A 25,291-nucleotide genomic window follows, 5' to 3' on the forward strand; every position below is an offset into this window, starting at 1 on the left:
TCTGTATCCTCGACTTCCTTCCCTGCTGCTCCTCAGAGGGATAGGGACTAGTCAGGAGGCTAGGAAGTTTGATGAGTCATCTATCCCTTGCACTAATATCTTTACAGTGACTAGATTTTTCAGGCAATTCAGAAGGATCAACCAATTTTAGTCTCTTAATCCAACCTGAATAACCCAGATGTACCATAAACTCCACAGCACCATGAAGCAGTACTTTCTAGGAGCCAAGATCAACCCAACTTTGCTCTGTAGTACTACCTAGCTATGCGAGCTAGACTAGGGACTGGCACATGTTTTCTGTAAAAGGTCAGACAAGAAATTTGTAAAGACTATGCTGCCCATACAGTCTTTCTGGCAGCTACTCAACTTTGCTGTTCAAATTGCAGCCTTGGAACAGCCACAGACACCATGTAAACAAATGGGTTGGCAGGGCTGTTTTCCAACAGAACTTTACTAACGCACACTGAAATCTGGACTTCATATAATTTTGATTATCACAAGTACTGGTTTTCTTTTGATGTTTTCCCCTCAACCATTAAAAATATGAAAATACTGCTAGCTCAAGAGGCAGTACCACAACAGGTGGGCTACTAGGTCCATAGGCTTTACTTTATGAATTGTGACCAAGATCAAGTGAGTAAACTTTAAGGCTCAGTTATTCACTTGTAAGATGGGGCAAGTATACTTGTCCTGGCTGCTCATTCAGAGAACTGGGAAATTCAAATATGGGGGAAATACACGAAAAGCTTGGATTCTATCAATATGTGGTGTGTGTGTGTGTACGCGCGCGTGTGTAGGTATTTATTCAAGTGAACTCTTTTCCACAGGGAGATGCAGGATGCAGTGGATAGAGAAATGTGCTTGAGGTCACACAATAGCTGTTGACAGGATAGGGCAGTGGGTAAGGGCGAGGCTGAAGTTCAAGACCTAAATATTCTTCTCTGATCACTTGTTCCTCATCTGCAAAATAGTACCTCCCAGTGATACTCTTAAGGGATTGGTGACAGTGAGGAATCCAGCAGGTAAGATGCTTATACACAGGAGGCTCTCAAAGAACAGCAACTGCTAATTTGTTACCACCAAGGAATCAATGTGGAAAGGGAGCTTAAACCTTCTAGCTTCAAATCCTGTAAAAAATAAGTACTTTCTAAAGTTATATTTAGTTAAGGTCTTTCACTGCAATTGCTTTGCTCATTCCGTGCCAGTTATCAATCTCTATCATATCAAGAAATGAACAGAGGTGAAATCTTCAGTGAAAGTATTTTTCCAACCATGAGGGGAAAAAAATACAGCCCTCTCATTTTAGTTTAGAAAATCTTACTCCTCTGGTATAATGGAGTATAAAGGTTCATGCAGACAGTTCATAAAGTAAATGAGAAACATAAGACACTAAATGTATTTTAAAATTTCTATCTTATGAAGTGCTGTCAACTGTTTGAAAAAAATATTATCATTATTGCTGAAATTTCCTTAATTATGTCAGTTTTTGATTCTTAAAAACCACTTTCATTTATATAGTATATATGTACATGTGTGTTTATATTTCTTTTGAGAAGTTACTGTTTCCAAGTATAACTAATTTTGCTGAAATACCATTTGACAACTTCCTAAAACTCTAAAAGTTAAATAATAAAATCTAGAAAATTCACTATGAACACACAATTCCAATTTTCTACTGTGATGTTATTCCTTTTATGTCTAAACTCTGCCTAAATGATTCTAAAGAGACCATTTTCCTCATAGCATTTTCTACTTTGTTCTGTTGGATCAAAACCATATTTTGCCTTTCATTAAATACTGGACTGTATTTCCATAAGTAATCATCTCACAGCAGTAACACAAATGTGAAAATAAATATTACCGTCCCCACTAATTTCATCTGTAGATCCAGGTGGCATGCAAAGAAAGAGGGAGTAGGGAACAGAGGGAAAGAGACAGAAAAGAGGAGGGAAGAGAAAGGAAACACACTATTAAAATGACAAGTAAATCAAAGCATCAGAAAAATAACAAAATCACCCCCCAAAGTCTAATTCAAAAGATAAAAGAAAGATTGCAGTAGTAGAATATTTACTTGAAGGATGTTATTCTCTTTTAAGGTTCCAATATATTATACGAAGTTACATAGCAGTATTATAGAGTTTAAATTAGTTTCTACCACTGAGGAAAATTAATTTGTTTCTCACAATTAAATGTTAAAAATGGCTTCTACCTTGCTCAGAGAATTTGTGTACTCTTAGATAAAAAGAAAATAAACTAATCTCCAATGTACACATTAAATGACAACTAAGAGAACAAGCCCATAGCACATCTATCCCAATGAGCTGATGGGATTTTAGTATCACAAGGGAGAAGTACTTGGCCAGGCGTGCTACTAAGAACTGTAGGGGACTATAGGACTTCAAGCTTTCCGATGACACACAAGGCTCAAGTTTAAATTTGTACAAAACAAAAAATCTTATTTTAAACATTTTGTAGAAACTGCTTCAACAGCCATAAGAAAATCATTGCTTTCATAGAATATTCTCCAAATGGAATGACTGCCTTATCTATGCTGCAACCCTGAACATCTGTGCCCAAGGCACAGAAAGTAGGCACCCAGGGTTCACCCTGTTTCCTTCATTTAGCATTAGGAAATCTATTCAGCAAAAATCATGGTCCTTCCAATTCCTGTGGGAAAACACTTGGAAAACACAAAACTGAGAAAATACTACTTGCCCTGGCATGCATTAAAAACTAGCAAACAGACAAACAAGAAATCTATGTAAGAGAGCAGCCCAAAGATTGTGAGACACAAAACCTTTCCCCCAGTTATCACTTCTGGAAAGCAGAGAGCACATACACATATTCAGTAAGGATCTGATCTGTTTAGGACAATCTATAAGCATCAGGTTAGAGTTAATTTCATGGGAGTGCTTTGGTTAATAGGAGAGCCTATGCAAATTCAGTGCAGTACCGGTAGGAGGTTGTTCATGGGAACAGAAGACCAAAGGGAGAAAGCGCCTAGCTTTCTTAACTTTATGTTGGCAGTGACTGACTCCTTTATAAAGAGGCAAGAGGAGGAAAGAGAAAAATAGAAACAAATTATTTCAACATAAAAGACAACCTCTGTTACATTTTAAGGTATATCTATTAAAACAATACAAAATTGCAATGCTTTTCTTTTGTTACTGGCATACCTTATTTCTTACTACATTGACTTGTGGTTTTAAAAAAACTATATTTTAAAATGTAATTTTATGTTTTAACAAAGATTCATAGCGTATACAAAAGAAGACATAATGAAATGCTCCCAGTTCTGGAGAGACAGCTACTAAAGGTACAGTTTTTAAAAATAACGAAAAATGAAACGACCAATAAATAATTCAAGAATCAAGAACATTCAATCAGAAAGACAAAATTATAGAAAACCAGTGTATCTCATTGTTAAAGAGTTGTCTGAACAATTTACCCCCATCATCAGCTAAGACAGACACACAGATCTACATTACCTGGACATAAAAAATGGTCATGAGGATGTTTGAATATGCAGGCTACAAAACCTTTCATTGTTTATATTCATTTGCTCACTCATTTATGTACTCAGAACTCATATGCGTGGCAGCTTTCTCTAGTTAAGCGGTGCAGTGAGAACAGAGAAGCAAGAATAACAGTATGGCAACAGTGGACATGTATCAGTCGAGTGCAAGCAAGGAATGAAGCCTTCCCCATGTTGTCGATATAACATGTGATTGACATACATAGTACTCAGACACACAGGGCACCATCTATAACAGTCCTGATGATCAGGACCATTTGACTACCAAGACAGAAATAGTCTCATTTGACAGCACCAACATACAAGGAGTAAGAATAAGAACTGAAATGTGTACTTATGTAACATTTTTCAAGTGATATGTTTGACTACAGTGGCACTTATTGACTATTTCACCTTACTGCTTGATTTGAAAAGCTATCTTTATCACATACCACACTGCCGAACTTCCTGTGTGATGACCTTAAGAGTATTGCGCCCTCTGGCTTATTGGTGAAGATGAGCCTGACTTAACAACTTAATGCTCTGTGTGAAGATGGATGGGACTCTGGATTCGGGTGTGAGAGGGGAGAACCAGGAGGCAAGAGCTATGCGGGAGGTTACTAGTAGGAAACAGGAATACAGACTGTGGTTAAAAACATTCTGTCAATATTAAGTTTCCTGATTTTGTTAACGATACCTAATTGTATATGATGTCTCCAGTTTTAAGAAATACACACTAAGCATAGCAGATTTGAGTAAAGAATTTTTGAGACTACATTTACTATTTGTGTCATCACTTTCTAAGAATGAAATCATGATAAAATATGGGCTCTGGAGCCAGACAATCTGGATTTGAACACTCTCTGACACTGGGAAGGTTATCCAACTTTTATTTGTGTTTTCTTAATTGTAAGACAGGATAGAAACGGAAACTGCCTCAGACAGATCTGAAGGAGAATTCCCTGGGCAGCTGGCTGGAGTAGCCACTTCACAAGTGCCAGCTATTCTTAACTTCTCTACTATTTTTAAACAATGGCATATTATCTTAAAAGCAAATTAATTTTTAAGATGTTAATTTTTCTTGAATAATACCAAGAATATCATCCTGCATCAGAAAAAATGTATGAGGACTCAAGTTTATTAAAGATGATCATTCTCATATTTTTTGAGCACATACCATGAGCTAGGCATATCATACAGGTCCTGAGGTTATAGCAGCAAACAAAATAGGCCCTCAAGCCCTTAACTGACTGAGCTTAGGTTCTAGTATAAGAGAAAGACAAATAAAATAAATTATATGATCTGTCAACATATAAGTTCTATAAGGACAAACAGAGCAAAAGTGAGTATTTCCATGTAGGCCTGCAACTTTAAATGCATAATTATAGAAGGAGGCATTCACAAGGATGTCCAGGAGGAAAGTGGCCATGTACATATCTGTAAAGGTCAGTATAGGCAGGGTACACAGCAAACATGCAGAGGAACAGCACAGTGGTTAGCATGGTAGATGAAGCTTTAGCATTAGGGAGACAGGCAAAATGGCAGGCACACTCAGTGAGGTAACAGACGGCCAAAGACTTTACAACCTTATAGCTCATGATACAGGCTGTACTTTTTATTCTGAATGATGTTGAAGCCAGAAGATAGAGGAAGTTAGGCAAACAGGACACAGAATTCACTATTCCGGAATACTGAATCCAAAGTAAACTAAAAGTCAAGACGTAAGTGAGTTAACTATCAGAGGAAGCAAATAATTAACCTAAGCAAGCTATCAGGGCCTAATAAAATACAAGGGACAAAGCAAAGGTCCCTAAACAAATGGGAGAAGGCTTAGAAGAAGTGACATGCAAACAAAGTAGCTTGCTTTCTGGACATCAAAGGCCTCCATGCAACCAGCAGCATTGCTGTGTTCTGTCACATTTTCCTGTACCAAAAACAGTATAAAAAGCCCCTGGCCTTAAACATCTATGGTGTCTACTTTACAGAATATTTCCCTGAGATGTGGGGACCTTTTCATTTTATTCTTTCTATTAAACATGCATTTGACCATTTCCCACCACTTTCTGCTTGGTGTTTTGTTGCCTTCAATCTTGTTGCTCCAAAACAAGATCTTGAGAGCTAGAAGGAACTGGTTACAATGTCAAGGGTGAATGAGTAATATGAGCTGCTCTACTTTAAAGGCTTCCTGGAGCCGGCCTAGGGAAGGCAGCATTGCAATAATTGAGGTGGGAGATTGAAGTGAATGTGAATATTAATAATGCATGAGAAGGAAGACTGTGGAAGTACCTGAAAGACGGAACCTATTAGGATTTACAATGGATTGGATGTGGGAAAAGAAAGCAGAGCAGCATAAAGAATGAGCCAAAGATGGCCTACCAGCCAGGAGGAAGGAGAGCCATGTAGTGAATGCAGGGGGCAGAGGCTTTGCTTGGCTGGGGGAGCAGAAGTTCTTCCTGAATGCACTATATGTGAGGTGTTTTGTGAGACTTGAGCACACAAGGTGAGTGGACAGTGCTGTGGGAGTCTGGAGGTCAGAGGAGGATTCTGGCGTTGGGAGAGCTTGATAAGCTATAAACACAAAAAGAGCCCCAAGGTGAGCACTGAGGTTGGCAGAAGTGGTACAATGACTAAGTTCTGTGTCATCAATGGGAAGGGTAGACACTCAGTAAGCAAGGAAGACTGTGACAATGAGATGTGAAGGGACACAGTACTTACCTCACCTGCAGTTCTCTGCTACGTGGCTCCCACAGAAAAGGCAGCCACTATCAGTAGGGCTGCAGGGGCATTAAGAGGTACCAGTGCCCTCACATTGGAGAAAGTGTTCTTATCTTTCCAGTAGTTAATTTGCTTTAGAGAAAAATGACAAGCAGGTTCTGAGCAGAGGCTCAGGTGAAGAGTATTAGAAGCTGAGCAAAAGAAGAAGCACGGCATATGCAGATGGTATGGGGCCCCAAGAGGGTCTGGGCTTCCATAGGAACTGGCATAAACAGGGATAAAGGGCAGGATGAGGTCAGTCCCAGTGCATCACCTATTTTTCTTTTGACTTGTAGTTACACAAGCAAAGCAATATTTCCTTTTGACCATACTTCTGGTTTGGTATGGACGATGCTGAACATTACCTGAGCTCCGTGTTCTGGGAAAACAGTCTTCCCAGCAAGTCACCCAGTGTGGGTGGCTATGGGGGAAATCCCCACTCCAACAATGCTAATAATTCAGGCATTTCTAGCAATATTAAAAAAAAAAACAACACAAAGAACAAAAAACCCACACCTGGGTAGCACGATAAAAATCTATTTTAAAAACTGGTAAATAAAGGAAGGGAGGAGAAAGTGTTCTTATCTTTCCAGTAGGAACCACTCCTTAGGGTAATGAAACAGCAGATGTTGAGGAAGTATCTTAGAAGTATTTCAGTCGAAGGAGGGAAGAAGACATGAAAAAGTTTGCTTGTGGTCATTCTGTGGCCCTGATGAAAGCTAGCCACATTTACCAAGAATTACTAAGACAATTAGGTAAAACTTGTGGATTGTTATAATGTATGGATCAGAGACTGGCAGGATCCCAACCCACCAGCCAATCTAATGTCACAAAGAGAGGGAATCAAGTATTTCATCATTTATGAAGTATTCCTCCTGCAGGGTCTGAAAAATCACTGGACCTGAATCAGATGAGATCGGGTGCATTCAGGGTAGTATGGCCGTAGACTGGACCTGAATCAAATCAAATCAAATACTTCCTGTGTGTGTGTGTGTGTGTGTGTGTGTGTGTGTGTGTGCGCGTGCGCGCATGCGCGCGCACGCTAAAGATCAATACTAAAGATCAATCCCTGGGCTCATGCATACTAAGCAAGTGCTCGCAATGACCTACAATCTCAGCCCTTTGTATCTTTCCTTTTGAGAAAGGGTCTTTCTAAGTTCCCCGGGCTACTTCGAACTTGTGAACCTCTTGCCTCTGCCTCCTGCGATTACAAGCATGCACTACCACACCTGGCTTCAAACTTCTTTAAATCCTAGTAAGCAGTTAATAAGGAACAAAGGGCCAAGAAATGACAGGATAAAGAAAACAATGTCACAAAAATGTAATTCACAGGAAGTAGGAACTGTGGATTAAGTGTCACAGTTCTTCCACAGACAGCTGCAATTGTAAACTAACAAACAGGGCGGACTAGCTGAAAGACACAAGAGGGGCACTGAATAAATGCAATAGTATTTGTTTAATTCTTGTTTGGACAAAACCAAGTGTGAAATAGGGTAATCAAGGCAATCTGGACACTGGGTATCTGATACTATTTTTTAAAAAGCTCTTTTTAAGAAATACTTATAGGTGAAATATGCCTTAGGTTGGCTGCAAAATAACCAGTGGGAACTGTGTGTCTGTGTAAGGGGCTGGGGGCAGAGGTGAAGTAAGATTGGAGATCAATTTTTCATCACTGAATTTGGGTGATAAGAATGTGGAAAATTATCATACAATTCTATTCTCTCTTCTGTATACGTCTGAAATTTTCTATGAAAGAAAATGTAAAAATAATTTAGAGGCATAACATAGTGGCACTATAGTATTTGTTCATTTCTTTCGTTTGTTTTGACTTGTTTGATTTTAAGTCACAATTACTGTCGAGCTATCTTATGCTACAAACAAGGGGTGGGGGCTGGGTTGAGGTCTAATTCTAGAATTATATTTTAAAGATCAAAGCGTTCCTCTGAAAAGTAGAAAAAAACCAGACCTTTTGATGTCAGTGGTATCTATTTTATATTTAGCAATATGAGACTTGGGCTTCTTGCATTTTAGTCATCAACTGTTTAAAAAGCTTATTAAAGGTTATTAACATTTGCAATCAGTTAAGCCAGGGGCTATACCAGGCGTAAAGTATAGTAAAGTATACTCAAGTGTACTTCCAACTGTGAAGCACACACCATTATAAAAGACAGAAACACAGTTCTGTTCAAAGTACTTTTTCGGGGGCAGGGGGTGGTCCTAGGAATTGAATTCAGGATCTTGCTCTTGCCAGGCAGGTGATGTACCAGAGCATATCCCCAGCCCCTCACACTACTTTTATGAAGCATTTCATTACCTATATAATACAGAAGCTACTATGGAGAACATAGGAAAAACTTTCTTTTGGAAACAAAGTTCATAGGACTGAGGTGAAAGATTACTGGGGACAAGAGTTCGTAAAAACAAAAATATTGTTTATTTTTTCATTTGATCATTTAAAATTTCAAAGTGCCTCAGTCTATGTACTGGCATGCAGGCCTGCCAGTTCATGAGAAATGCCCGAGGGTGAAAACTTCAGTTCAGGGAGAGGGTAAGGAATAGGAGGTCACTCTGACTCTAGTACCTCTTACAGGCCACTACTTTGTACCTGCTTACATACGTGACTTCAGAGTGTTTTCAATTCCTTCAGAAACCACAAAAAAACAATAATGTAGCTAAGCAGCACCCTCAGATCTTAGTATGGCAGAAAGGATTCAAAAGCTGTCACAGCAGGAGGGGGAGGGATATGAGATAGGAGGCAGCATGGCTGAGCTATGCTCACTCACATCCTTATCCAGGCACAACACACCAGCCAGTGGGAGTCTATGAAGTCAGGGTTGACTGCAAGCTTCTCAATGACTGAGAGTCTCTCCTAATACCACAATGAACTAGAAAAATTTCCAGTACTCCAGGTCAATAACATCCAATACCTGTCACTTCGTATACACGATTATCAGTAACATTTTGACTACATTATAAAACATATAATTTATAAAAATGAACTTTAGTGCTGGCTTCGGTAGCACATAAAATAAAACCGAACTTCATATGTACTAGGTGATAATACCCCAAAATTAGGGCAAAGTTTTCTTTTCCCCCTTCAAAAAACTGGCATTTTAATCAAGCATTCAGCAGAAGAAACAATCCTGGAAACTATGGCATTATCAAAACTGAAGGTAGAGTGTAAAGCCAGATACAGGTAGCTTTCAAAACTGAACACAGGGCGGACTTTTGAATTTTAACGAAGAGTCAGTACTATCTTATTCCTGCTAAATGAGGAAAAACTATAATGGACATACACAGTAAAGTATCGCTCCAATCCACATGCATCAAGCTTTTGGAATTAATCAGTGGGATTTAGCACAAAGAGAATGAGCCTCAATGTCCAAGATCTGAGTGAGCTTCCATCAGGCTATATGTGAACCAAGCCAAGCCAATTAGGCTCTGAGAGTCACAATTTCCTCATGTGCAGAGTGGAAAAACAATGAAGATGTCCTAAAGTTAAGGGATCCGCATATGGATCTGCCAAGCATAATTCCTGAGCCTTGATCATATGTAAATAACTCTTCTTTACAATGTAGTGGCATGGCAATCAATGTGCAACAGACCTAGTAGGGAAGAGACCACAGAAAAATAGATCCAGTTTTTATATTATAGACTCTACTACCTTATATAAAACTTTACAGTTTAAAGCCACTTTTACATGTATGATTTTTTTTTTTTTTTGGTTAAAGTTAGTGCTATGCATTTTTTTAATTTTAAAGAGAATAGTGAAGAAAAAAGAACAATAGCAACATACAAATAAAACAAAGCAAGGACATTAAAAATGATATGGGGTTTCAAACCAAACGATAGGGATTAACAGTGGTTGTTTTTTTTTTTTTTCCCTCTGGTACCGGGAACCGAACTCACGACCTTGCGCTTGCCAGGCAGGCACTTTTGCCGCTGAGCTAAATCCCCAGCCCCTAACAGTGGTTGTTATATTACATATTATTATCTTCAATGAAGTTGCTCAGATTACCAGATGTAAGAATGTAAGATTGGTCAAACCATTAAAGGAAATAAGAAAATAACTTTAAAGAACATTACAGACAATACAATGCTTCACTAGACAGGATGGTAGGAATTCACCAATGGTTGTTATACTGCATTTGTTGTCTTCATATAAATTGTTCAGATTACCAGATATAAGCATGCAAAATTGGTCAAAATACATAGAAAAAAAAAATTTAAGCATTAACTGCTCCCCTCAATAAACCACCAGACATCAGCAGTACAGTTATGCCAGCTATCCTTATTATATATACGCCTTAGTACTTTCTTTTTCTTGTTTCCCTCATCCCAGTTGTTCTTTCCTTTGAGCAACTTTTTTCCCTTTCATATTATCTATTATACATTTTGGATTTTATTTACTCTTTCATGTTCTTACACTAGGGAGACAATATGATGTTTATACATGTGGGTCCGATTTATTTCACTTATGAGTATGGTCTCTAGTTGCATTCATTTACCTATAAAGGCCTCGAGTTTCTCTTTTTTATAGCTGAGTAATACTCCACTGTATAAAAATACCATGTCTTTTTTATCCATTCCTCAGTTGATGGGCATCTGGGTTGTTTCCAAGATTTAGCTACAATAAATTGTGCTGTTATAAACATGGGTGCACATATATCACTGTGACATGGTGTTGTTAATTCTTCTAGAAAACTACCCAGAAGAGGAATAGCTGGGTTAAGTAGGACTTCTAATCCTAGTTTTGTGAGGAATCTCCAATCATGTACGATTTTTTAAGAACTGCGATGAAACAGCCTGATACATTTATTTTGTTAAAATTTTCCTTAAAACAATGGATCAAATTACAACCAGCCTCACATGGAACAATCTGGGTTACAAGTGGAATTTTAAGTTTAATTTACAACCAAAGTATTGCGTTAACATCCCAAATGCTGGGTGCTTGTGCGGTTGTAAACAAAGACTCACGATGCCAGAAAAGCTACTAAAATGCATGTGTTTGTGGACATGACTTTAGTTAGTGTTTATATAGTCACTATGATTACTGCTATCAAAGTGGCCCCCAAAAAACTAGAAAAGAAGCTAAGGATGGAAGTGAAGGTAAATAAAGCAATCACAATTGAAAAGAGGGAAACTGGAGAAATACGATATATGGAGTAGCATTTGGGTGACTGAATCTCGCTCAATATGCGAGTGGGGCTTGTGTGACTGACTCTTGCTAATATATGCAGCATGTTGAAATCTACCATCTCTACCAGTCTGTCTTGTATAAGGAGGTTAGTACTGCTAAAGGTGTGTACCCATCTGAGTCTATAATTTGTGAAAAAGCTAGGGCTATAAATGCAGATCTCATAAAGGATAATCCATCAACGAGTGATAATGGTGAAACATTTCATGCCAGTTAGGGGTGGCTTCACAATTTTAAAGTGAGAACCAGGGTTCATAGTGAAATTAGGCATGGTGAAGCAGGCAGTGCTGATAAAAGGGCTGCTGAAAATTATACACACCACTTCAAAATGATGAAGAGAAATGGCTTCTGCTCTCATCAAGTTTTCAACTGTGATGAAACTGTTCTTTTCTGGAAGAAAATGCCCAGGAAAATATGTATTATCCACTAAGAGAAGAAAAATGATAGACCACAAGCCTATGAAGGATAAGCTAACCTTACTGCTATGTGCCAATGCAAGTGGTGACTTCAAGATAAAGCCTCTCTTGGTTTATCACTCTGAGTCCCATAAAGCCTTCAGAAAACATAAAAGTGGAAAGAATAGGCTAGCTAGTCATGTGGAAATCTAATGCAAAAGCCTGGGTAACAAGAGTATTTTTTCTTGAGTGGATCAGGGAGGTTTTCTGGCCTATTGTTAAGAAATATCTAGAGAATAAAGGTTTGCCACTCAAGGTTCTCCTCATCACGGACAATGTTCCTGCTCACCCATGAGATCTGGACAAAGAACTGGCCGAAGAATTCCCTTGGCTCTCAGTCAAGTTCCTCCTAACAATACAACTCCTATTGCAGCCTATGGACCAGCAGGTCATAGCTAACTTTAAGAAGCTATATATCAAGGAACTGTTGAGAAGTACTTCCAGATAGTTTCAGATACACAGTTAACTCTTGAAGAGTGCTGGAAGAAACACTGCCACATCATTTCCTGTCTGGGGTTAACTGAGAAATCCTAGGCCAATGTCTAAGGACACCGAGAATAGCCTGGATAAAGTGAGGCCTAAATTTATACAGGAGGGAGACTTTGAAGGCTGTGTAGAGGAGCCTGAGCCTTCACTTGACCCTGTGGTTGATGATACTGTCACTATAGTAGAGTCCATAATCTTGCAGGTAGATAGCAGTGATGTTGAGGAATTGGCGGAGGAATACTCAGAGGAACTGTCTACAGAGGAACTTCAGTAACTTCTGGCTGAGCAAGAGAGAATGGTAGCTGAGGAGCTTTCTGAAGAGGAAGGGGAGTCTCAACAATCAGTGCAGCGAAGTTCTTCTAAAATAAAGGAAATCTTGAAAAGGTGGACAGAACTACAAACATTTGTAGAGAAGATTCACCCAGACAAACAAAAAGCTAATTGTTGCACTGACTTGCTTAATGACGATGTCATGTCATACTACAGAACAAAGTTAAAGAAAAGATGGAAATAGGCAACCTTAGACCAGTTTTTAGTTCTGAAAAGGTTGAGACCTAGTGAACCAGAAGCAAGTCCTAGTGGGCTGCTACAGCCTCACCCAAGGAGAAAAAGGACACCTGAGAGCCAGATTCCTGATTTTGTTCTAAAAGGAGACTCTCCACCCAAACAATAACTACCTTCCATTTCATCCTCCCTCCCTGCAAGCCAAAGTGTCAGTTTGAATGGTGTGTACAGTATAAAATTATTTCTGGTAAACTAGGCACATTTTATAGCTTTTGGTGAATACACTTGGAAAATTATTGGTGTTTTTGGTAAATTACTCACATTATACAACCCTTTTTATCATGAAAAGGTTATTTAAGGGGTACTTTGGGACATCTGGGATGCTTTATGGGTATTTCCATTATTTCTTATGGGAAAAATACTCTTGACTTACAACCAACTTGAGTTACAACCAGTCCTCCTGAACAAATTGAATTCATAAGTCAAGGGTCCACTGTAATTCATAATAATTTTCAGTCATTAACTTGAAATACCTAGAAATAATCTCGTATATAAAAAGTATGCTGTGTGATTAATAACCAAGCCAAAATAATCTGTTATAAATTTTAAAAACTTGTAATAATATTGATAAAATATTCCAAGGTGATATATTTGTTTTTTTGACACAAAGGTCTTGGCAGAGACAGTCAACTAAACACTTCTACTGGCAGATGAAAAAGATCACTATACTCACGCATTGTCATAAGAGATAGAAAAAGAAAAAGTATAATTTACAGTCTTATGTAAAATCCAAACAAGAGTCATGGACATAACAGAATGGCATCATTACCATCATATATTTCCGATCATGTCTTAGGTTTTACCTCTCAAAAGCAAAGGTCTTCTTACCAAAAACAAACAAATATCCACCAACACAAAAACTAACCAACCAGATTCAAGTCAAAATATTTGAAATTCAACTTTCTTCACTGACTTGGAAATATCTCTATTTCTGTACACTCACAATTCCAGGGGGAACCACGTCATGCAGGCCACTCCTCCCTCTCTGAGCACATCTACAGATCACTCAGGACTGACTACCCAACACTACCCTCTTACATACATGCTGAGGCCTACCTGAGTTCTACAAAAGCCCTAAATTTCCTTTTAGGACCAGAAAAATGTGTTATTATAACAAGTATGTTTCTGAATCTCTACTTTTATAGAGAAAGATCATCTAAATTTCATAGATGAAGTCTCCTAAGATGTACATCTAGAATAGTGCTTGCTATATAAACTACTCAAGTGTGTGTTGAAAAGATTAATATAAATGGTAAATGGACCATTAGAATGTCTACCTGTGGGGGTTTTCGGTGTTAATGAAATAATGTGACAAAGAAAACAATCTACATTACTGGCATACAGTTAGACAGCAGTCTTATCTGACTGGCCTGCACACAGAACAGGCTTGCAGTAGAGAGCAGGTGCAGGATTCCACAGGGCCTAGCAGGAGCAGGGCCATGATTATAGAGCACCAGCACAACATGCCAAACAAGAGTTAAACAATAACAGAGAAATAAACTTGGGATTTGTTGATATACTGGTTTTCTAGGTTATAAGCTGAGCAAAGATGTTCCTAGAAATGTTGAGTATCAGCTTTTGGACTAAGTATACCATCACTGCAGTATGCACAGGCTTCAGGAAGACGCTAGGTTTTACAGTCTTTGTGAAAGACAGTATCACTAGCTCTGTAGAACAGAGAGACTGTAACATAATGACAGGAAGACCAGGGTGAATAGGAAAGCTCCAGCAGAGCTACTATGCAGATAAAAGGGACACCACAATCTCAACTTATTGTGTCTGAGAAACAACTTGATGAGGGAAGAGCGGGTAATAGGTAGATAGTCTTCAAGGGTTGAGCTAAAGAGCCTGAGCATCATCTGATGGGTACTAAATTTTTACATTAAGTTTCTGAGCAAATAACTGCCTATTTAAATTAATGTGAAAGAAATACAAGGGGAAAAACATGATCTCCTTGTTACGGTACACCTAGGAAAGAAACCAAAATCAGAATCCTAAGAAATGAAGATGGGTGTTGAAGCCAGATACTTAAGTGCACTAACATCTTCTACTGGCAGATGAAAAAGTAAGTAATGACTTGCTTAAGTAATGACTACCTTTTGCTAGGTATGTAACTTTTGAGCAAGTTATTTAACCTTTCTGGCACTAAGGCAAACTATCTCATTTGTCTGTTTTGAGGACAAAACATAAACCAAAGCCTGGACCAATATCTCCTACAAGTGCTCCTAAAAGTCAACTAACTTTCCTCTTAATGTGCCTGTAAGACAGGATGAAAAGTTGCAGAACACAAAGGAGGGGGTGACTGGGAAAGTAAAATGAAGAGGCTTGTTGATGACCACCTGCTAGAATAAATGCTAGGGTTCAAACCTAAAGAATGGAGGGTACTAATGAAAAGAGACCAGCAAAACAGAAGGACAAAATTTGAAGGTTCTGGTAGGATCTACTTTATTATCTAAAGACAGATACAAAGAACAGTACTCATTAGTCAAATAGAAGACTATTTCAGCTTGCTTTTATGCCTGAGTTGCTGTAGGCAGTATGTGTGGTAAGTAAAGCAGCCAGAGGCCATGGTGTCCTGAGGCTCATCTCAAAAGCTGCCTTTCAAGCCGGCATGGAGAAAGATCACAGTGATTATGAGTTATATATGGCAGAGGCCAGCTCAGATCTCACTCATTCCACAGAACAGTCTCAGAAGTCCTGTGGCTACTTCTGTCATCCTACTAGGCAATGTAATGGTTTCTGTCACTGAGTCCCTGTTCCCACCATGAACCAAACAAGCACAAATGCTAAGGGTTGCCTGGCTCCCCCACATCACTTCTGGAAACCTGGGACTACTCTGTAAGTCTTGTATTAGGCTTTAAAGATGATTTCAATTTCCTGGAAAACATATGGCAATCTGATACTAGCTATAGCACTGAGAAACTCCTCTCCACTGTGCTGAGAGGGGAATAGTGATCCCTCAGCTGACACACTGCAACACACATTTTTACTATCTCTGCCAGGCATGTAAACACAAGCACAAACACTTCTGGAGAAAGGGCTGGTGCGATGTTAGTGCACGACCAAAAAAAGTACACTACATTTCTATGTTGGACATGAAAAAAAAATCCAGTATCAAGTAGGCAAAAGTACAAAACTTAACTTTCAGGGAAAAATAACTCAGAACAAAACTAAACAAACAGGAATTGAGTCCCTTCTATATTGACACTAAGTTAATAGGAAGGTATTATTTTAGAAATGAAACATGTATGCTCACATTTATAACTGAGAACAGATGATATGCATATATGTGCATGTATAAACAGTACAGCATATGTTCTTTAAGACACCCAGGTTGGGTCCTTGAAAGATACTTTCTCCTTTTTCTTCATTTATCTCCCACATTTTTAGATGTGGAAAAAGTGCACATATATTTTGAAAACATGCCAAAAAAGTACACCACACTCATCACAACAGTAGATAGTTAAGATAATGCTTGTAGAATATCTTAACTATATTTTAAAAACACCAATATCTAAATATCATCTTATGTTAATCAGGAAAGACAATAACCATTATAAAATGTTTTACACTTCTTGAGCTTCAAAAAACAACATGTAAGTATATTCTACTCTGCTGTTTGCAAAGCTTAATTATAATGGCAACTTCAAAAGTAAAAACTTTCACTCTAAATATGATTAATATGACTTTAAAACTAAAAAAACCCCGACAATTCTATATAACCTGGTGAGCAATCTAGTATTTCACATGTACATCTCATCTAAAATACAATCTATAAGCCATATTTAAAACTCTTTAGTGAGGGTAAAATTATGCAAATACTTTATTTTTATAAACTACTCTAGAATTCAGCAACCACATTAACCATGGACAGACTAAAACATTCCCACACCTTGCAGCTTGCTCTTTCTGCTAGGTCTTTACTTTGAGCCCCTTACCTGACACGGAGACAGCATGTGTTCGGACACCCTGCTTTTCGCTGTTGGCCAACCTGGAACAGATGGGCAAAAGGTGAGTGCTGCACTATTCAGATTAAACCACAAGGTCCCTCAAACACAGAGCTGCAGAGAATTAGGAGCACGATGCCATTTTCCAAGGATATTAAATTTTAGGTGAATTTTTTAAAAAAACTGGATACTACTACCACAACATGGGCAGAATGCGTTGATGTTTTAAAGAATAAAATTAAAACAGGTAACTGGACCAGGGTGTGGCTCAGTGGCAGTATTTGCCTAGCAAGCGCAAAGCCCTGTGTTTGACCCCCCGCACCACAAGGAACACTGAACTGCTGTGAAAGCTACTCACGACAATGACTTAAAAGCACATGTACCACATAATGTGGTACACATAAATTATATGAAATTTTACATTTAGATGATAGACCATGAGCAACTGCACAAAGTTATGAGAAAAGGACCATACACTCGGCACTGAATTTGTTCCCCTAAATCAATCTGAGATGGTAGCATGACTGGTTCTTCTTAAATTTGAAGCATATAGAAAAAGTCAACAAATATATTAACATATATTATTATTTTCACACTGAGAACAGGTAATCAATGTATCTGGTAATTTGCTTTATGAGATGACTCAAAAACGTTAGTGTTTTACATATTCAGCTCTATTAAAATAAAATTTTGGCCTAAAATTTTGGTGACATTTTAAAAATGTAAGTATAGTTTCAAATTGGAAACTACAAAGCATAGAGAAAAAAGAAACCCTACACTTCTTTAGATGTCATTTAAAAATAACAATAAAAACAAACTTCTTCCAGGTCCATGAGCATTTACTATAGAAGTACTGAATAGACACTTTCTCCAGTATACAGAATTTACACTAGGAAATGCTGACATTTAAAATTCTCTTTGGAGAACTAAATATAACATGAAACTGCCTAGCCTCTATAATCATAAAGTCAGAGTTTAGTACTTTTACTGAATGTGCAAATATTTGAAATCTTATAACTTCATAAAAATTTAATTGAAGTTATTTTCCTTAACAATCATAACTGTCTTTCAACTGTATTCATTGGGAAGTAATTTACTCTTCATTTATAAGTAATTTATATTGTTTGCTTTCTTATTCTGTCGTCTTTAATTAGGTCTCCCCTAGTCATACCATTCACCCACACAGCTACCAATAAACTCTCATCTTGCTTGTTTTCTATCACTTCTTTGATCAACGGCAGTAACAGTGTGCTGCTGCCACTGACTTAAGGACATTTCACTCTATAGTTTTTCTAGTCTGCTACCACTTCTAATCTACTAGCTCTTATTCTTTTTTTGTTGTTGTTGTGGTTTTTTTTCTTTGAGAGTGTCTTGCTGTATAGTTTAGACTGCTCCTGGAGTTACTATATAGTCCAGGCTGGCCTCGAACTTGCTCCTGCCTCAGTCTCCTGAGAGCTGTGATTACAGGCGTGTGCCACAATGTCCGGTTTCATTTTTAATCTATATGATACCCTCATGTTTTAATCTTCAAAAAACCACCCTGAAAAGTGGTGTCTTTTAACAACTGTTAAAAGTGTCTTTTAACAACTGAAGATTACCTAAGTATGCATTAGCTCCTGGGACACTCTTTAATGTGGGATATTCTTTAATGCCTAACAACAGGGTTGACTTTGTGAAACACATGGCCTCAAAATTGAGAGAAAGCTGCTGTATTCACCTTTCCCTCACCCACACAGGTACAGTACACTGAACAGGTACAGTTGAGTTCTTGGTCAGAGTCACACCTGCAACTCCACAGGATCCTGGTGATCAGAGAACTGACTGTTCAGTGAAGGTGTGGATAATTAAACAGGCCAATTTCAGAAGTGTGGCAAGCACTAAGTAGAAGATGTTATAGGAAAAGGCAACTAGTGTGCCCTAACCAGGGAGCCAGAGTTTCAAGGGGAAATAATACAGGTAGAGAACTGGAAGATGAGCAAGGCTTAGGCAAGGAAAAGGAGTAAGAGGCAGAGTGTGTCATGCAGAGGCAGAACACAGACCATGACCTGCAGTAAAAGATCAAATGTTCGGTCCAGCCACTGAAAAGTCCAAAGGAGTTGAAGAAGAGCATGTGAGGAGTGCCAAAAACTGAGGCTGAAGGAGTCAGCCAGGAACAATCAGGCAGGCACCTGTAAGCTAACAACACTGGAACTTGCCCCAAGACTGACAGTTAGGCAAACTTTAATTAGAACAGTCTCTAGTGCTGCAGCATAAAGAAAGGACAGGATGATGGGTAGAACTGGACAGGAAGATTCAACAAGAGAAGTGTAGCCAAAATTTAATACACAGTGAACCTCAGACTGGCCTGTTTACATAGCTTGTCTGGGATTTTAGGAGAGTTTCCATCATCAGCTAATTGATAAGGTAGCTCACTGTATCTAAACTTTTGCATAAACAGTGTGATTTATGCCAAGCTCCTGAGAGTCTAGCTTTCTGCTATATGCCGGGCAGAGAGTATACATGTGACCAGCCCCCATAAAAACCCTGAGTACCATGTCCTGATAGGCAATATGTCACATGTGCTACTCCAACTCACTGCTGTGGGTTTCAGTGTGTTCATTCCACAGGGCAGAACCTATGGAAGCTTGCTCCTTACATTCCTTGAATTTTGTCCTGTGTCCTATGCCTTTGGTTATAATAAATCACAGCTGAGAATACAACCACATGCTGAGTCCTGTGAGTTCTTTCAAAAACCACTGACCTAGGGGTGGCCTTGTGGTCCATGTCTACTGCAGTAGTCTAGACAGGTGATAGCAACCGTTTAAATGGGTGGTGGCAGGAAGGCATTAAAGTGGACAGACTTGATACATTCATTTACAAAATGGGACTGGAGAACTAGCAATGGACTGGGCATGAAGAAGAGGGACAGAACAAAGACGAATTCAGGGTCTACCTCTTCCTCCTGGGCCCCTTCGGTCTCTATCCTTCTTGAGTGTAACCCACCCCTAGGAGGATTCCTATAGAGCTATGACTGTATTTATCTAAGCACCTGAATGACTAGGTTTTACATTTCAAACTTTGGCCCCTAGTTCCTAGTGCACTGGCTGAGAATACAAAAGTAATTATGTAAGTTCTTTAATTTTATAGACCAACACAACTATTATGAAATTTACAAAATAAATAAATAAAAATTGTACCATAAATTACATCTCTTTAATTTTCCTACTTGTAAAATAGCCAAGACAGTACCTACTTTCAAGTTCTTATAAAGATTTAAAATAATCATATAAACGTGAGTGTTTAACACTGTTATACTCATGATTGTCATTTAGCTTCCTATTAAACTTAGAGAACTAATTTAAACCTTCTTGATTAAACCTAAATTCTTAACTTATAACTGATTGATTTCTTTTTACAATAATTTTTTTCTAGGTCCCTGATCATATAGAGAGAAGTTTAATTTTTTAAGAAAGTAGATGCTAAAATATAGAACAATCCTTATGATTTTTCATAACACCAAAGAGCAATATGCACAGAACACCACTTACTTGGGAATTGATGGCAAAGCCCGTTCGCCTTCTGCAAGGGGAAAAAAAAAGGAAAAAGAAGTATGAAGTTCCTTTGGTTTTTTTGAAAAAATTATGCCTAGAAGTCAGGGCAGAAGGATTAGCCTCATCTGGTATTTTGGCAATAATCTTTAAAGCACGTCATTACAATTAATTACACTCAATCTTTGCTTCCCATGGTTTTATTTTCAATACTATAACATAAACTGTTATGTACATATTGTTTAAAAACTATGGCCGAATCACAATAAAGAATTAAAATGCCAAGTTGATAAAATACTTCTTTTCAGGAGGCTACAAGTTGAAGGATTTCTTAAAGTCAACATTTCTTGCCAAAGGACTAAACATTCTACGCTTTGATAAAAACCATTCACTAATCACAACACGAAAGCCTGTGCAGGAAGCATGGAAAAACATAAGGAAAAAACCCTACTGTGTATAGCTGTCAAAGGAATTAAAGCATTGGAGACACCAGGGCACCACGAAGGCCTCCTGGTGATGACCAGAGGAGGCCACTGCACAGTCAGCTAGCAAGAACGCCAGGCAGCCGTCCAGGGGTAACATTCAGGGTGGGCTTTCAATGCTGAACAGACAGCTCATTTCTTGGGCATAGTGACTAGCCTGTGGTGGATAAATCCCAGAAAAGCTTAAGACTTTGCCCCCCTGGTTTCTAACCTTTCAAGCCCAACTTTATTTTTCTTAATACAGTTGATCACCACTTGATACAATATGTATTATTTTGTTTGTTGTCCTTCTGCCTCTCCATGAAATTTCCATGCATTTAGGGTTTGACTGTTCTGTTCACTGCTAGATCCCCAATCCTGAGCCTGGAAAGCGGTAGGTGTTCAACAATAACCTCATAAAGAGAATGAGGTGTTCTGCCTACTCTACCTCATTCTCATTTTTCACTATTCCTGCATCCTATCCTACTACACACTAAACCTCCCTCAATGAGCCAGACATGCCTTCAAAGGTACTCTGCCTACTAGTTCTCTAAAGCTCAAATGGAACACCATCTCCTACAGGGCCCTTCCAAGAGTGCTGTGCTCTGCTTGGTCCTCCTATTTCTGCTAAAGAGGACTCACCACACAGCATACATGTGCACAGACTATTTACCATGCCCAGCAGTATTCCTAATATCACAGAGTACAAGGTATGAATTTTCCTCTCAGACCATTAGTAAAGGGAAGACATAAATCAGCTTTCCTAAAAAAACTGTTTACTCACTATAAAACAGGTAACATTACCTAATTTGCAGGGACTGCTGTGAGACCTACAGAATACTATGTACACAGCACACAACAGATACCCAATATGCTTCAGAAACTCAGTTTAAACTCTATCCCCTGCCAGCTGTGGTAGCATACACCTGTAATCCCAGCATGTGAGAGCTGAGGCAGGAGGAATGCCATGAGTTCGAGGCCAGCCTGGGATTCATAGTGAGTTCAAGGTCAACCAGCAGTACATGGTGAGACTTTGTCTCAAAAAAAAAAAAAAAAAAAAAAGAGCAGGTCAAACTCTTATCACTTATGGTCTTGTAGATATCTAACTTTCAAGCAAAATAACCAAGTCACACCATGAAGAAAGATCACATATAGAAACATGGAAAGGGGCTGGGGATTTAGCTCAGTGGCAAAGCGCCTGCCTGGCAAGCGCAAGGTCGTGAGTTCGGTTCCCGGTACCGGAGAAAAAACCAAAAAAAAAAAAAAAAGAAACATGGAAAAAGCCTGGTTTTTATTTTATTTCTATGATACTGGGGATTGAAAAAGGGACTTCACAATGAGCTACATCTCAGGTTTTTTTATTTTCCTGTCTTAGCCTCCCAGAATCCTGAGATTATACAGGTATGTATACATCCAGCTTGGTGATTAGTTTATTATCCCACCAACACTACCACCACCCATCCTACACCCAACACTGTCAATAATATGGCCTTTCAAATGACACATTACTGTTATTTCTTTTAAATCCTGTTGAAATTTCTATTTCCTGTGAGAGAAAAGTAGTGACTTCCTAAGTAGCTGAGCACAGACAGAAAAAAGGCTGTAAATAAGGTGATAACTTTTATAAAGTGAGAAGGTCACAAGATAGTGAGAAGAATGACAGTGCCTCCTTAGGACTGATTCTGGGAAGTGGATGAATGGGCAGACCACACTCTAATTCTTTACAGTATATGTCTAAAGTATTTTTCCCTGTGCCATAGCTTTTACAAATGTTCCTCTTTTAAGAAAAGAAGTATTTTAGTTATGTAACTCAACCTATGAACTTGCTTCTCCCACCTCTGGGTTCTTGTGCTTTGCACTGCCATCCCCCACAGCATGCAGCAATTATTGCTATTTCACAAGAAAAGGAAGGGTGCAATTATGACTGGTAAATTGTACAACTCCTTCCTGTAAAGAGGTTTACTGAAGAACTTGTAAAGTTGTAAAATAGATTCTGATCTTTCTTCCAGGGATAAGTTAGATAACAAGATGCAGTCAAACTAAAGTCATGTACTGATGCTGGCAGAACTTGGTTCAGGACATTTGTTTTGGGACGTTCATTATGTTTTCCACCAACGTTCATCACCATTAAGAGCACTTTATAAATCTAAAGTAATTACAGAAGACTAAAGTGCATATGGACCCAGCCACGGCTCACATACAGTTTACTGACCATTTATTACTGTTACAATCTATTATGTATACACACATACGTACAAGATGCCCACCACTAAACTGTCTGTAATTTGAAGAAGACAGATGGACATATATAATTGTAATGTGAAAATTTTTTTCTTGTATTTTAAAATTGAATTTTTTTATCTGATACATAAAAACATAAAATTGTACACATTTATGATATACCATATGATGCTTTAATACAGGCACAGAATTACTTTAATCAGGGTAAATATATCTATTTCCTTAAACATTTATCATTTTTAATGGCAAAAACAGTCAAATTTTTTTCTAGATTTTTGAAATACACAATACATTATTATTATCTATAACCCCACTACTATCATACTACTGTGCACTAACACAACCAAAATTTTTATTTCTATCTTATTACAACTTAGTACTCATCTATCAAATTTTCCCCATCTCTCTTTCCCATCTTGTGCTCGTATCTTCTGGTAACTACAACTCTGAAAATTAGAAGGATAGAATTTAAAAATTCAATTAAAAATGTACCTGGGCCCTACTCACATGTATGGCATTAACCCATAAAAAGCTTGACTTTTACATGGCAATATACTTTCACCTTAGGGATCTAAGTCACGAGTAGTGGCACATTATCTACAATCCCACCACTTTAGGAGGCTGAATGAAGAAGAATACAAGTTTGAGCTCATCCTGAGCAACTTATGTAGCAAGACACTGTCTCAAGATAAAACATTTTTTGAAAGGCCCAGGAATGTAGCTCAGTGTGAAGGCTCTGGGTTCAATCCCTAGTACTGCAAGGAAAAAAAAGTCATGTTCACAAAAAAAAAGTAGGGTTGAGAGTGTACCTCAGCATGCTTCAGGGCCTGTCTAGTACGTGCACGGCTCCAGGATCAATCCCTAGCACCAGAAGATGGGCATGTAATAATACATAAATATGCTATGATTAAAAAAAAAGAAACTCTCAAGCCCAATTCTGTAAAACATTAAAAACTAGTGATTACCAAAAATTAGCTTTTTATAATAAGCATTTTCACTCATGCTCTTCCATCTGAGCAGTATTCTTAAAAGTGTTTGAAACTATTTCATGTTTCAAAGCAAAGTGTTTCTTTCTATAGGAACAGGAAGCTAACAGTGAAAATAACAAAGGAAGATGTTGAAGCTTTAAATATGAAATGGTTCAGGGGCTGGGGATTTAGCTCAGGGCACAGGGCCTGCCTGGCAAGCGCAAGGTCGTGAGTTCAATTCCCGGTACCAGAAAAAAAAAAAAAAAGAAATATGAAATGGTTCAGTGCTTAATATCTGAACATTACTTGTTAATGTGTGTTAAATATACACATAAAACATATCAATAAATTTTTTTCTAAGCTAAAATGAAATTTAGAAATTTACTTACTAAAAAGAAAATCAATCTGCTACATTTAACATTAGTCCCAAAGTACTACCTTTCTGTGGAAGAACTCTCCCAAGCATTTAAATACCATTTGTAAGGTATACTCTTTTAGAGAATGAAGCAAAATGTTTGTGGCTACAAAGGCCTAACAAAGGATATTGTCAGACATTTCTCAAAATAATTTTATTACTGCATGTAAAGAAAACTACCACAAATACAGTTAGAAAAAAATATATGAAAAGCATTAATAGTGATATTTTCAGGTGAAAAACACTTCTACATGTGCCCCATCCTGGCATCCTGTACATGTTTACTTCCTACATGTGTGGTTTATGGTATTAGCACTTGTTTTCAGGGTATCACATCACTACTGTCTTTTAAACAAAGGGTCCCATGACTCCTCTGTTTAAAACACACACACACCAAGACGCACACCTGTAATCCCAGCACTTGGGAGGCTGAGGCAGGAGGATCGCTGTGAGTTCCAGGCCAGCCTGGGCTATATAAAGATCTCAAGGCCAACCTAAACTACATAGTGAGACTCTGTCTCAAAAACAAACAAACCACACACCCCATTCCATATCCCCAACCTGACCTTAGAGCTGCTTTGTAGTCATAGGACTTTCCACCAGGCAGGCTGGCTTCTGCACTGCAGACTTACAGTCTAGCCTTTGCCATCTCCTTCACTTGTTATGTCTCTCTGCCCTAGTCCCTGTCTAGCTCAGTACTTCCTGTTTGGACACAAACGATGCAGAGCTTCAGGATTCCCTACAATCATCTGAATCACTCAG

General features: G+C 38.3%; 1 protein-coding gene across 11 annotated transcripts in view; it reads right to left on the reverse strand.

Annotated features, from left to right (window-relative positions):
• Positions 1–25,291, reverse strand: part of Ptk2 (protein tyrosine kinase 2) — a gene marked incomplete at its 5' end in the record, with an annotated part of 284,866 nt that overhangs the window by 89,252 nt on the left and 170,323 nt on the right. For 7 of the 11 annotated variants that reach the window (XM_013521316.1, XM_013521321.1, XM_013521320.1 and 4 more), the window contains 4 exon segments: positions 1,862–1,879; positions 2,954–3,037; positions 16,909–16,961; positions 20,445–20,475. In XM_013521316.1, coding sequence (XP_013376770.1) covers positions 1,862–1,879; positions 2,954–3,037; positions 16,909–16,961; positions 20,445–20,475 — 186 coding nt within the window. 11 annotated transcript variants of the gene reach the window in all.

Source organism: Chinchilla lanigera, unplaced genomic scaffold (assembly GCF_000276665.1).
Source record: "Chinchilla lanigera isolate Chin_1 unplaced genomic scaffold, ChiLan1.0 scaffold00060, whole genome shotgun sequence".
Lineage (NCBI taxonomy): Eukaryota > Metazoa > Chordata > Mammalia > Rodentia > Chinchillidae > Chinchilla > Chinchilla lanigera.